The sequence below is a fragment of the Pseudophryne corroboree genome, chromosome 2, assembly GCF_028390025.1.
Source record: "Pseudophryne corroboree isolate aPseCor3 chromosome 2, aPseCor3.hap2, whole genome shotgun sequence".
Taxonomy (NCBI): Eukaryota; Metazoa; Chordata; class Amphibia; order Anura; family Myobatrachidae; genus Pseudophryne; species Pseudophryne corroboree.
Window position 1 is genome coordinate 283,375,127 of NC_086445.1, and position 15,073 is coordinate 283,390,199.

General features: G+C 44.9%; 1 protein-coding gene across 2 annotated transcripts in view; it reads left to right on the top strand.

Moving 5' to 3' along the window:
- VWA8 (von Willebrand factor A domain containing 8) overlaps window positions 1-15,073 on the top strand; it is an 875,413-nt gene that overhangs the window by 477,835 nt on the left and 382,505 nt on the right. For both annotated transcript variants that reach the window (XM_063952874.1, XM_063952875.1), the window contains exons 23-25: window positions 1,041-1,116; window positions 1,431-1,566; window positions 14,186-14,305. In XM_063952874.1, the coding sequence (XP_063808944.1) occupies window positions 1,041-1,116; window positions 1,431-1,566; window positions 14,186-14,305 (332 nt within the window). The remainder of the gene's footprint in view (window positions 1-1,040; window positions 1,117-1,430; window positions 1,567-14,185; window positions 14,306-15,073) is intronic.

Below are 15,073 nucleotides of genomic sequence, written 5' to 3' on the forward strand. Positions count from 1 at the left end.
GAGCCCGGCCGCCGGCATACCATACTACACCCTTGTATAGTGTATGCCCCATCTTAAACTGTAAGTAGGAAGACTGAGACTGAAGAGTGCTTCTGTGTCAGAATATCACTGTAGCGATGTACTGTGTGATTGTTTTGACAACGTTTAGGAGGGTTGGGTTCGGGATGCCGGCGGTTAGAAAACCAACTGCGGCATCCCGACGGTGAGAATCTTGACAGAGGGAAGGTAAGTATACTTCCCTTTCCCCCATGGCTCCCTAACCTCCCTTCCTGCAGCCTAAACCTAACCCCCACCCCACCACAGTCTAACCCTAACCCTCCCCCTTTAGCGCCTGAACCTAACACCCCCCTTTCCGCAGCCTAAACCTATACCGCCCTCATCCACAGTCTAACCTTAACTGTCCCCAGGATCAGCTATACCTAACCCCCCCTTCCCGCAGCCTGAATCTAAACCCTACCCCGCAGCCTAACCCTAACCGTCCTTAGGGTCTCCTAAACGAAACCACCGCTTCCAGCAGTCCAAACCCTAGCCCCCCCCCCCCCTCCCCATAGCCTAACCCTGATCCTCCGCCAGAACCCTAACCCGAACGCCCCCCACCCCTATCCACGGCTCACCTGTCCGGCGGCTTTGCAGACGATTGTCAGGATCCTTGGAGCTGGTGTTGTGTACCTTGTTGGGATGCCGGCACTGGCATCCCGAGTCATGTCAGGATTCTGGCATTGACATTTTAATTACCGGGATCCCGACCGCTGGGATACTGTCCAGATCCCCTTTAGGAGGCTGTGTGGTGACACTTATTGTGGTCATGTACAGGAGACTACTTGATAACATGTTGTGACTATGTTTAGGAGGCTGTGTGGTGACACTTTTGATAAATTCTTTCCTTCAGTCTTGCTATATTTTAATATTAATATCAGCAATTCCAATTGTATTTTAATTCCAGTTGTATATCAATGTATAGTTACAGCAGCATCTGAGTTATTTATAATTCATAGTCAGCGTCAAACGAGTTAATTTTTATTTTATGTTTCTGTCTACAGAGATACAACTGTCCAGAGCCTTACACTGCAGCCATCTGTGAAAGAGGGGATTATAGTATATGAAGACTCACCTCTGGTAGGTATCCGTTTTTGAAAGTGTAATTGCACAATAATATTAATAGTGTGAAAATACCATTTGTTTTGAATAAACTGCAGAAAAATTCTGTTATGCTCAAAATCAGTTAAGAGTTGGATTAAAGCTATCCGTTTTCCTGTCTGCATTTACTGGTGCTGTTTATTTTCAAATGTAAATTTGGTAGTAAAAAATATTGTTTTGATCATTACCATGAATGGAAGAAGTAAAAATTAACTGTATTAAAGGTAACATTTAATAAAACATGGTTTGTGTTTGCGTAAATAACATATTTTCATCTTTCTGCCTTTTTTTAGGTTAAAGCTGTTAAAAAGGGCCACATCCTAGTTATTGATGAGGCAGACAAAGCCCCCACAAATGTCACCTGTATTTTAAAATCCTTGGTAGAAAGTGGAGAGATGATTCTGTCAGATGGAAGAAGACTTGTAGCCAGTAAGTATTATATGAATGCTATTACTTTGTTAATATGTTGATTATGGATGTCATTCACAAATTATGTATGTATCTCTGAAAGTAAAATAATCTCTTCAAAATGTTCCAGATGTTATTTTTGTAAATGTATATTTGAAGGAGAACATTAGTTTTACATAGAATTATATTTTGTTAGAGAACAATCTTGCTGTATTGATTTTTGTTAACTTACCATTTATTACCATAAAAGTAAGGTTTATATATAATTTACTTCTATGCAGCATTTGTACAAAATAACTCTTTAGAGTAGAACCCAATCCCTTCTTTCCCATCTGGTTAACTAACCTGGCTCACTTGTCAAACAAAGTTATTTTCATTGCCAGGATCTAAGAGACTATGGGGGTCATTTCGAGTTGATCGCTCGCTGTCGTTATTCGCTGCGAACAGGTTACTACTGTGCATGCGTATGCACTGCAATGCGCAGGCGTGTCGTATGGGTACAAAGCAAATCGTTGCTGGGCGATTGATTTAATGAAGAATCCATTCACGCAGCCGATCGCAAGGAGATTGACATGAATAGGATGCTCATGGGTGTCATCTGACCGTTTTCAGGGAGTGTTTGGAAAAATGCAGGCGTGTCCAGCCATTTGCAGGGCGGGTTTCTGACGTCAATTCCGGGACTAAAAAGACTGAAGTGATCGCAAGGGCTGAGTAAGTCCAGAGCTACTCAGAAACTGCAAAAAAACTGTTTTGTCCTGCTCGGCTGCACGCGCGTTCGCACACTTGCAAAGTGAAAATACACTCCCCCATGGGCGGCGACTACGCGTTTGCACGGCTGCTAAAAGTAGCTAGTGAGCGATCAACTCGGAATGACCCCCTATATTACTAGCAATGAAAGGGACTTTAGCGCACATGACTAGGTCAAACAGCCTGAGTTCATTTTTCCCCGGCCTCTTCCTGAATTCACTGCATCAACCTTCTTTCTTAATAACAGCTGTATAACAAACTGTTGGTAAATGTATCAGTTACTAAGGGGGACATGTACTAAGCAGTGATAAAAGTGGAGAAGTGAGCCAGTGCAGAAGTTGCTCATGGCAACCAATCATCTGCTCTGTATACTTTTATAGTATGCAAATTTTAAATGTTACGTAAAGGCTGATTGGTTGCCATGGGCAACTTCTCCACTGGCTCACTTCTCCACTTTTATCGCTGCTTAGTACATTTCCCCCTTACTGCAGCCTTTGGAGAACATCCCATCAATTTCTCCTCAACCCCTTTTTTCCAGGTTGGATAGATGGTGATAGAAGAGTAAGTTGTAGAATTTTAACCCTTAGGACTACTGTATGTCAGGTGGGATTCAGAATTATGAACCCTTGAAATTGCATTGAATACCTGTTAGGAACCTTGGTGTCAAGACTCATGGGGCCAAATGCAATAGAGTGAAAGTTTCAGAAAGTGAGAGATTTGGTAAGGTTTTGCAGTTTTTTTTTTTTTTTTTAAAGTGGCAATCATTTACACAGCAAGATCAACCTGGCTTTGCAGTGTAAATGATTGCCACTTTAAAAAAAACTGAAAAACCTTGCCAAATAGGGGCGTGGCTTGGCACAGCATGGAGTAGGAGCATAGCTTTTAAGCTCCCGCACAAACTCCTACATTAATCCGTTTTAGCCCGATGCTATCTACATAAAAAGTGACTCTACTTCAGCCCTAACTGCTGGTGCATCGCTGGAACTACCTGCCGGTCCCCTCGGACCAATATAACAGCCGTTTGACGGAAGATACTGCGGGTGCTGTCTCAGAGCTGCTTGCGGCGGCCATCTTGCCAGCGTGGGGCGAGACACCTGCCTGACACTCTGCCCTCCGGCCGCGTACCTCCTGTTTGCCGCCACGGTGCCTGGACGTCCTACGGCTGTCCCTCCGCTATTCGCTCTCCTGACACAGGGAATCCGCGGCGCTTCCGGGTCGGCGCTCTCCGGGGCCGACGCTGACTCCGGGCTGCGTCCCACGTGCTGCACCTTGGAGAGAGGCCTTCTTCACCGCTGCGGGGAGACACGGCGCGGCCTGCACTCCACAAGCCACCGCAGGAGAACACTACAGGCTAAGCGGCAGATCATCAGCTCCTGTGGCTCACGGCAGGTACACCTTCCCTGCAGTGCTCCCTGCAATATTCTCCTACCTGGACAATACTCCCCTCTGGAAGCTAGATAGGATATACCACTCCGACATCCACATTTCTATGCATATATCTACCTGCCCATTCCTGCACTAATTCCTTGCCTGGATGGTGCGCATGCTGGGAGTAATACAGGGCACTACACCCCAATTTGCACACGCTTACGCCTCTATACCTCTGCCTAAATACAACGTGCTGACATCTCTATATAAAACACCGACCTCCCTGACCCCCCTACCCGCTACACGTGAAAGCTGTGATCATCACATTGATCCTGTGTCTGGGCCACTTGGGAGTGCGCTGCTACGGCTCAATCTCCATATTCCTCCACACTTGTAATCCTACTCTACAAGCCTCCTGTGCAATATACTGGACATTACAATGGGGAAGACAGGTGCAGCCGCGAAATTACAAAAATATGCGAGGGAATCCTCCTCTTCCCAATCCACTTCCAACGCGGCTCGTAACCCTCAATCTCCGCGCTCTGAAGGCGAGGACCCAGCCTTAAACGACTCGACGCACTCCACGCAGCAAATAATACAGGCTATTGCTGCCTCAGAGCAACGAGTCTCTGATAAAATTGAACGTGTCCAGATAGATGTTTCTCTACTCCGTCAGGATCTCCAAAAGATTCGTGAAAGAGTGAGTGAGACTGAGCACCGCATTTCGGACCTGGAGGACACCACCTATCCACTTAAAACTAAGATGGACGATCTTTCCACACAACTATCATCGGCTCACGCTAAGCTATCCGATATAGAAGGCAGACTCCGCCGGAACAATGTCCGCCTGGTTGGGCTACCTGAGAGGGCAGAGGGAACAGCCCCGGAGAAATTCTTTGAAGACTGGCTGATTAAGATGTTTACACGTGAAGCCTTCAGCCCACAATTTGCGGTAGAACGAGCACATCGTCTTCCGTCTCGTCCTCCTCCACCAGGCGCTCCTGCTCGAACGTTCATTGCTCGTCTTCTTCACTTTAAAGACAGAGACACTATACTTCGTCTGGCTCGTCTCCAGGGCCCGCTGATGTTCGACAACCACACGATCTCAATTTTCCCAGACTTTGCCATTGAAGTCCAGAAATCCCGTGCCCAATTCTCTCTTGTCAAACGCAAACTCCGGGATCGGAATATCCAATACTCGATGTTGTTTCCGGCTCGTCTGAGGGTTATATACAACGACGCCACGCACTTTTTCTCAAACCCGAAAGATGTGGAATCCTGGCTGGAACACAGACCTCCAGCTCCTGAATGAACTCGTATTGGTCATATGTAGTTGGCGTGGGTAACTATTATAGCGTAAACCGTATGGCTTCTATTGTCTCTACCCCTATGGGCTGATGCATGTCACTTACTTCTCTGGGGTTTTTCCTTTTTTTAGCATCGGGCCACTACACCTGCTAAGCTCTATGTGCGGGAGTTCCCTGCTGTAGATAGCTTAGGGATCTAGTCCCACAGTTCTGTTCTCCCAGCTGGTTTGTTCTGTACCCAGCTAGTTTAATTTAGTTTTGTTAGGGTATAGGTATGACACTAGGTTGCTTATTGGTCATACAGGGTGGGTGCGGGATGGGATGTTTTATTGTTGTTGTTACTTTCCTTTTCTTTATTCTTTCCTCCCTTTTTTTTCCTTCTGCAACTGATCATGGTGCTCTAACGCTATGGAAATGTATGGTATTTCAGATGTCACATTTGGAGTATGCTCGGCCTCGGCCTTTCAGTCCTAATCGGGTTTTCCAAGTTAGGGAGTATGGTTTTATTATGATACGATTCACTGGGTACCCTACCTCACACACTATACTCCTTCCGTCTCCCACGACTTATCTCCTTGTGCCCATTCACAGCGCTCTACGATATGGGATCTAATACAGACGCCACGGGGAGGGACACGATTAGACTGATGGGATGGAATGTCCGTGGTTTAAATGATAAAATTAAACGCTCACTTGTCCTGAAACAACTTCAAAAGTACAGAGTTGACATAGCATGCCTCTCTGAGACTCATCTGTATGGTAGTAAAGTCATGGCCATTAAAAGACCGTGGGTTGGGTGGGCCTACCACTCCACGTTCTCCTCCAGCGCCAGAGGGGTATCGATATTGGTTAAAAAATCGGTAAACTTTCACCTGGAGCATAGCAGCATTGACCCTCAGGGTCGTTATGTGTTTTTACGTGCTGTCATACATCATGCACTGTATCATATCATGGCTATATACATCCCCCCCCCCTATAACAGTGAAGTTCTACGTAAGGCAGCTGACTTTATAGCCCAATCCCCTGACACACCGGTTATTAGTGTGGGTGACTTCAACAACGTCATGGACTTGTCTATAGACCGCTGGCGGGAGTCTCGCGACTCCACCTCCCTCCCCCCTGCCCCGACCCCTTTTGCAAGAATTGTTGCTGAGCTTGGCTGGATGGATATCTGGAGAGTGCGAAACCCTACTATAGCGCACTATTCCTGTCACTCCGCTACCCATAACACACTGTCATGGATAGACTTGTGCCTTATTTCCCCGACATTATCGCCTAGAATTTCTGAACTAACATATTTGTCCAGGGGTATATCGGACCACTCACCGGTTTTACTAAAGCTGTCTATGACGCACGATAGGGGCAGCAGTCAGTGGAAACTGCACCCATTTTGGTTGAATTTAATGGGAGAGGGCTCCGACCTTCTCTCGGACTGGAAAGTCTTCCTTGATTGCAACCCCCCAGACTCCTCCCCCACTGTCCGACATGATGCATACAAAGCATATATTAGAGGTACCTTTATTAAAAGAATAGCCGGCATCAAGTCGTTTAACAGGAGGGAGGAAGCGAGACTCGAACAGGCCTGCCGTGATTTGGAATCTGTATACATAGAATCACATTCCCGGTCAGATCGGGAGGCGTGGCTGCACGCACAGGGAGAGTGGGCCGATTACCTCTTTGATAAATCCAAGCGTAGGCTGCTGTTCTCCAGTCACAGGCAGTACTTTCAGGCGGAACTGGGGGGCAGTTGCCTGGCTTTCCTGGCCGGGGATTAAACCCATTCTCGCACTGTTCAGTGTATAGCCGATGGGGATGGCAGTCTCTGCTACTCGGGGAAAGACATAGCAGGGGTATTTAAAAATTTTTATTCCAAACTATACTCGTCAGGAGTCTCCCACACCGACGAGCAACTGCACTCCTACCTCTCGCGGGTGAATTTGCCCAATTTATCGCGGGAGGCGCTTGAAGCACTTGAGGCTCCTTTCACCCTGGAGGAGGTGGAGTGCGCTGTGTCGTCACTCCCTTCTTCCAAGGCACCTGGTGGGGATGGCCTCCCAGTGGAGATATATAAAAAATTTAACTCCCACTTCAGCCCTTATTTATTAGATTTATTTAATACCTTGTTTGAAATTGGTGAACTTCCCCCGTCCATGTCTGAAGCCACTATTATAGTGCTGCCCAAACCGGGGAAGGATCCCAAGGCTCCCGATTCCTACCGCCCTATTTCACTACTGTCCACAGATGTTAAAATTCTTGCAAAGATGCTTGCCATCCGTCTGAACGCGGTCATCGGGTCTATTATACATCAGGACCAGACGGGCTTCATGCCGGGAAGGTCCACTATGCAAAACCTACGGAAGCTGTTCTATCACCTGCAGGGGGATGGCTTGCTGGGTTCGGGGGCAGTGGTGGTGTCTCTCGACGCCGCCAAGGCCTTCGACTCGGTTGAGTGGTCCTACCTTTGGCAGGTATTACACGGGTTTGGCCTGGGCCCTGTGTTCATCGGGTGGGTTCGATTACTGTACTCCTCTCCAGCAGCCCGTGTCTCTGTTAATGGGTATACCTCGTCCTCATTCTCTTTGGCCAGGGGCACACGACAGGGTTGCCCGTTGTCCCCGGCCCTGTTTGCATTGGCTATAGAACCACTGGCTTGTATGATAAGGGACAACCCGAATATTCAGGGACTGGCAGCCGGCTCCACGGTGGATAAGATTTCACTGTATGCCGACGATATGTTGCTGTTCCTTAAGGACCCAGATGCCTCACTCCGGGCTATGCTTCACACAATTAATGAATTTGGGGAATACTCTGGCTTATGTATAAACTGGGACAAATCCTTTATTTTTCCCATTTCAGGACATATCCCGGAGGGGATATGCACGTCACACTCACTGCAATGGACTCTGAAATTTAAATACTTGGGTGTTTGGGTCACGGGGCCAGCATCAGAATATGCCAAGTGGAACATAGACCCTATCACAGCCCTTTTTAAAAGTAAGATCCACACATGGAAGGCACTACCACTGACAGTATTGGGACGCATCAATCTCTTTAAGATGTCCATCCAGCCTAAGTACCTATATGTCCTGCAACACTCCCCCATCTACCTCCCTAAAAAAATATTTGCTAACATTGACAGTCTCATATCTTCCTTTATCTGGGGTCATAAACCGGCGAGGATAGCTATAAAAAAACTTTGTAGGACCAAACTCACTGGGGGGGCGAGCCTGCCTAATCTCAGGCTGTATTATCTGGCAGCACAGCTGGTGCACCTCTCCGGCTGGATCACAGGAGTGGGTGGCTCGACCCTACAGGGATATTTGACAGACTGGGTTGGACCCCCCTTCACCCCCTTCCTTTTCTTGCTTTCGGGAATGTCAGTGACGGGTCTTCCTCCTATCCTGCGACAGGCTCTGTTGGTCTGGAAACAAGTACACAACCTCTATGACTGGGCCGACCTAGAAACAGATTCACCCTTATGGTTTAATAGTTCGTATATGGAACTTCAGAAGCTGTCAACAGACAATATTTGGATAAAAAGTGGGGTGACCTCCCTAGGGCAATTATATGTGGATGGTTATCTTAAATCATTTGCGCAACTGCAGGCTGAATTCGAGCTCCCAAACACAGCCCTATTTAGATACTTCCAACTAAGACACGCCATACAGACCCAGTTCAAAACGGCCCCTTCCATCTCCCCTTCTCCAGTTAAACTTATGCTGCAACGCTTACCCTCCACAGGTAAAATTTCAACAATATATGCCTCACTAAACAATAGAACCCTACCTGCCTCTTTAGATCCGCTTAGGCTGAGCTGGGAAGATGATATAGGCCCCCTGTCAGACGAACAATGGCTACAAATACTGGGCTCCGCCAGGTCTACCACTCCTTGCATTAGATATCAACAGGTGCATCTCTTTATCCTACACAGGGTTTATCGAACCCCTCTACTTCTCCAACGAGCTGGTTTAAGACCTGACACTTTATGCCCCAAATGTCGGATGGCAGATGCTGGTTTTTGGCATCTGTTATGGAATTGTCCGAAAGTCTATGAATTTTGGACTTCGGTTTGGTCTGACATATTAACTACTGACCCATCTCTTCCCCAAATTAATCCCAGAACCTGCCTCTTCGGGGTGGACCTGGAAGAAACCCATTCATTGCTCACATATCAGTATGTCCTGTGTCTGATCACGCTTGCCAAGGTCATCATTGCACGCTCCTGGTTTGCAGAGACCCCTCCCAGAGTATCGGAGTGGAGAGCCCTGGTAACCTTGGTCATAGGGCATGAAAGGCTAATGTACTTATCCCGCAACTCTGTGTCCAAGTTTCACCGTAAGTGGGATAGATGGACTTTGGTGCGGCCGAGTGCGGAATTGACGTAGCCCGGTGATAGGCAGATACTGTGGACACACACAACCCTATACTTGTAATTGTGACCTCCCCTTTACTCACGTATACTAAGCAAGTAGCGACGACAATGTCTTAATGACCGGTCCGAGCGCTCCGAGCACAACCCTCTCATTTCAAGCACCACAAGCCTTATGTTTTAATTTACAATGTAAATCAATGTAATACCTACTGATCAGCACAATGCATTGTATTGTAAATTGTATGTTTTGAACTGTTGCCTTCTTCCTTTTCTTTTCTTTACTGCTTTTCTCTCTTTTACCACACTTATGTAACCAAATGAAAAAATTTTCAATAAAAAATTTACTTGATTAAAAAAAAAGAAAAACCTTGCCAAATCTCTCACTTTTTGAAACTCTCACTCTATTACATTTGGCCCTTGGACTTGCTTAGAATTGTGGTTTGGACTTAATGGGGGAGATTCAATTGTTTGAAAAGTCAGTTGGGTGTCTGTTTTTTCCTATCTAATAGACAGGAAAAAAACAGACACCCAGACTTTTCAAACATTTGAATTCCCCCCAATGAGTGAGGAAACACTTGGACTTGATTAACATGAAAATACTTGGACTTGATTAGAATGCAGATCCTTGGACCTGCAAGATGTTGCGGGACACTGCAGAACTTGTGGGGGACCCTCTTAGAGCCCTCAAGAGGGTCTTCCACCAATAACAACCCCCCATTGTTCCTTAGTACTGGACACATACACCAGTACTTAGGGTCCGCTTGGACTTAATACCTCCAGCAGTGGGAACTCACCCAATAGTCTGAAGACCCCGAGTTGTACTGGATGACTGCTGAGAATGAGGCACACGACTGCTGAGATATGAGGCACAAGCTGGATAAGTCTCTGTCTAGGCTGGTGTTTAACAGTGCAGATGGTATGCAGGCTTCCAGCCGGGGAGCTACGGTCAGCAGGTGGTAACACCACACCAGGACCAAGGTTATGCAGGCAGAACAGGATACTGGACACTGACAGACAGGGATTCCGGCAGAGTATCCACAGGACATAGATCAAGATAAATGACAAGGACCAGCGGTTTACACAGCAAAGGTAAACTATAATCAGCACAGAGGGGGTGACCAGCAAGGTATATAAAGGCTATCTGACCAATCAGCACACAAGCAGAGAGGAAGGAGCAGTTATCTCTAATGATGTGCAGCTGCACTGCTACACGTTTACCTTATCCAGGATGAGAGTTGTAAGCCACCTGTGTAATGTTGCCTAGCAACCGGGAATGCCGCCTACGTCCAGTTTCCCGGTTGCTGGGCACGCACCGGGCATTGCGGCCACCGCACCGTGGTTGCTAGGCGCCAGGCGTGGGCTGAGATTTTAGGCGGACGGCAGACATGCAGCATCCCGGTCACCTGGCAACGTCAAGACCTGTGTCTGCTATGGCCCAGCCGGCGGTTAGTAACAAGACGCCATGCTCCATGTCATTGGGAAAGCTAAAGGCCCCCATACATTAGCAATCCCCCCAAAAATTGCAGATTCTGAGATTTTCCCCCCCCAGATTTAAAGATTTCCCAATCCACCAATCTGTGCCCATACATTACAGATATTTTTCAGTGATCAGCAGATCATGTTCAGCAAATAGAGATCAGGCAATCTTGAAAGGCTCATCAATTTACTAGAAGTGGCTTGCAAATCTGCTGATTGTTACCATACACTAGCAATCTACAGTCCCAATTGAACTGTGAAATCTAACATGTTGAACAACCTGATTTAACAATCCCAATCGATTTTTGGTCTGAACCAGCAATCTGTGAACCCCATACATTACAGATTGATATGCCCAATCGTCTGCACATTGCACCAATCGATTGCTGATGTGTGGGAGGGGGGGAGGGGTTAGACAACTTGTAGAATCTAAGTAGCCTAAGCTACGGTGGAACTACAAGTTGCTGCATACCCCCTACTTGTTAAATAAAAATTCTTTATAAGAAAAGGAAAGGCTTTTTTTGTCTTTGTCTTTTATAAATCTCCCAATTTACCATGAGTACTGTGCTGAATCGAAACTATAAGACTGCAGACAGAATTAAGGTTGGCAAGTACTTTTGATTCCAGCGTTTATTGAATCAATACTCAGTGCTACACCAAACTACCTCCCTGGTAAGCTGAAGTGACTAAGCTGATGAGTACAAAATACATTTTTAATTATGTTTAGACATTTAATTATGTATATACAGTATAAGCTGGCCCCTATGTAATATTATTACTATGTTTCTACTTGTTTGTATCTTTCTTCTGTATGGCACTAAGGAATAATAATAATAACAATAATAATAATTATTATTATTATTAACATATATAACCTTTATGCAGACAGTTTCAGAAGGAAACACAGTTTCAAGTCATATTGCTTGAAAATTTGTATGAATCCTGACAGCTAATAGTAAGAAGCCGTCTTAGAATATTAAGTAAAAAAAATAACGTCAATCGAAGACTGGATACTAAAGTGGCATAGTGTTTCCTCATATCTGCCACATAGAGAAGTGTCCACTTAACGTCTAGCCTCCCTGCATGATGCAAATAAAACGCACAAGCAGCTTCTGCTGATTAAATGATATGTGGCATGCCTATTTTCTGTGTGCGACTGTGGCTGTATCTGCATACGAAATGCTACGATATAGTGTCTTGCTAGAAAAGACTGTAACATACCATTTCTTATGCCGTTAAAGCCACAGATGCACAAAAATATAGGCATGCCACATATTTAATTAGCAGAGTCTTCTTGTGCGACCTATTCACATAGCGATGCAAAAATGACGTCTGCCACTAACGGAGTTACTTGGGATCTGTCAGCTTGCTCACGCCAGGCATCTCTGCTACATGGCGTATTGATGCAAGATGTATGAGGACACATCTGTATTTATTGCTGTTTCACCTCTTAAAATATAGAGGAGTGGAAAAGGAATAATACTGTTAGGTCTGTTTTCTTTGTGATTCATTTTTATTTTATTTATGGATTTATTTTTGGATCAGAAATTAGGTCACTGACATTTTTTTCCCATATGGTTACACACTAACCAGTAAATAAACTCTATGATTGGCTGGACAGCGAGTCAATAGTCACTTCAATTCATCATTTACTATCAGAATTTATAGGAATACATTTAGAGGTTAGAACTTCCGTTGCCACCGTTACCTCTTCTGTTGCTTACTACTGACCTGTGTCAGGTCTCACTGAAGATCTAATTTCTAGGCAGAGCTTTGATTTCTGCTTCTTCTTATTCTTCTTCATGTCTCTCTATTATCAGGTCAGATGTCTAGGCTTTGTTTCAGTGATGTTCCCTACTATCCTTCAATCTTTGGATAAACTTCAGATTTCATCAGTAATCCCTCTGCAGTGCTGCTGAATTAATTAATGTGAAATCTGAGGATTACTCTGTAATAATTAATTCAGTGTGGGTGATCTCTGGTTTCAGTGTGTAAGATCAACAATATTATTAAGGAGTGGATGTAGCATTCAATACCAAGCATGTACCTAAGAAATGTCCTTGTCGAATAATAAAGCAAATTATGTTTTTCTTGGGAAGATTTCATGTAATCTCCTTGGAACACAGAGTTGGCAAATTGAGGGATTCAATGATTTACTGACAGTCTAATGGGACGTTAGCAGAGACATTACTAATTCATTCTAATCTCCACATTTAAGTGTCCTGTTCTAAGAACAGTCTACTTTCATTGGTGATGTTGCATTATGAATTCAGGCAATTCCTGTTTTGTGTCAGTGTTTTTACTAAGGATGCTAATATATCCCTAGGCACGACAATATGCCTCTACCAACCAAGAAGCTGTACTAGTTTTATTTTATAAGATTTGTTTCCACTGATTTATTATAATTATATTTTGTTTATCTCCACTGTATTACACAGCAGAAAATATTAAACTATTCTTCTTAGTCCATGGCCTATAGGAGCAGTCTAAATTCCAAATATAAACACATACAAGTGCATTTTGTCAGAAGCCAATTAACCTACAAGTAAGTTTTTGGGGTGTGGGTTGCTTCCTGACAGCTACTTAGTTGACGTGTTCTCCTCCTTTAGTACATGCAGGCATTTAGCCATAAAACCTTCCCACTCGAAAACTATATGCATTTGCAATGAGTAGCCATCACTCTTCCGATTCATTAAAGACCATGGTGGTCTTTCCGAGTTGATCACTCGCTAGTAGTTTGTAGCAGCCGTGCAAACGCTATGCTGCCGCCCACTGGGAGTGTATTTTAGCTTAGCAGAAGTGTGAACGAAAGGATCGCAGAGCGGCTACAAAGTTTTTTTGTGCAGTTTCAAAGTAGGTCAAAACCTACTCAGCGCTTGCGATCACTTCAGACTGTTCAGTTCCTGTTTTGATGTCACAAACCCGCCCAGCGTTCGCCCAGCCATGCCTGCGTTTTTCCTGGCACACCTGTGTTTTTCGAACACTCCCTGAAAACGGTCAGTTGACACCCAGAAACGCCCCCTTCCTGTCAATCTTCTTGTGGCTGTCAGGGCGAAGAAAACTTTGCTAGAACCTGAGCACAACCACAAAGAGCTTTGTACCCGTACATCGCGCGTGCGCATTGCGGCCCATATGCATGCGCATAAAAGCAATTTTTTCACCTGATTGCTGCGCTGCGAAAATCAGTGCGACTGAAATGCTTCGCTAGACCCTGTGCAAAACTACATCGTTGTGCCCGTACGACATGCGTGCGCATGCGCAGAACTGCCGGTTTTTAGCCTGATCGCTGCGCTGCGAACAAATACAGCTAGCGATCAACTCGGAATGACCACCCATATAACCTAAAATCTGTTGCATCTTTTTTTCCCAGATCCATCAGAACACACGAGAAGGGAGAATGTGATCGCTATTCATCCTGATTTTAGAATGATTGTACTGGCAAACAGACCTGGGTTCCCTTTTTTGGGAAATGATTTTTTTGGTGCTTTGGGTAAGTAGTAACACTAATGAATCAATGATACATTTATAAACATCCGAGAAAGTGTCTGTAGTAATTCAGAAGTTTCATTCTTAACACTAAAAGCTTTCAAGAACAGTTTGACAATAAAGAATAATTGTTATGATTTAAAAGCTTTGTAAAAAAAACCATGTATAAATATGCACTTAATGGGAAATTATACTTAACTTGATGTAGTTGTCAGATCTGTCTATTGTAATAGTGACATCCAACCATCTCAGTATAAAATCTGTTTATTCAAGCATTGAAATAATACATAGTCATATAATAGTACAAAGTCACATAAAATGTCCTGTCTACATGCAACTTACATTAGTCTACTGTGAAAAATAGAATAGATCAAAATGCCATTTGGTACACATTTTCTGTGAGGATACATACACAATAATGCCTTTATCTATCCATTTACAGTTTTGGGAAATCATTTATTTCTCTGACGTACTAGTGGATGCTGGGTACTCCGTAAGGACCATGGGGTATAGACGGGCTCCGCAGGAGACTGGGCACTCTTAAAAGAAAGATTAGGTACTATATCTGGTGTGCACTGGCTCCTCCCTCTATGCCCCTCCTCCAGACCTCAGTTAGTATCTGTGCCCGGCCAGAGCTGGGTGCACCCTAGGGGCTCTCCTGAGCTTCCTAGAAAAGAAAGTATTTGTTAGGTTTTTTATTTTCAGTGAGATCTGCTGGCAACAGGCTCACTGCTACGTGGGACTGAGGGGAAAGAAGCGAACCTACCTGCTT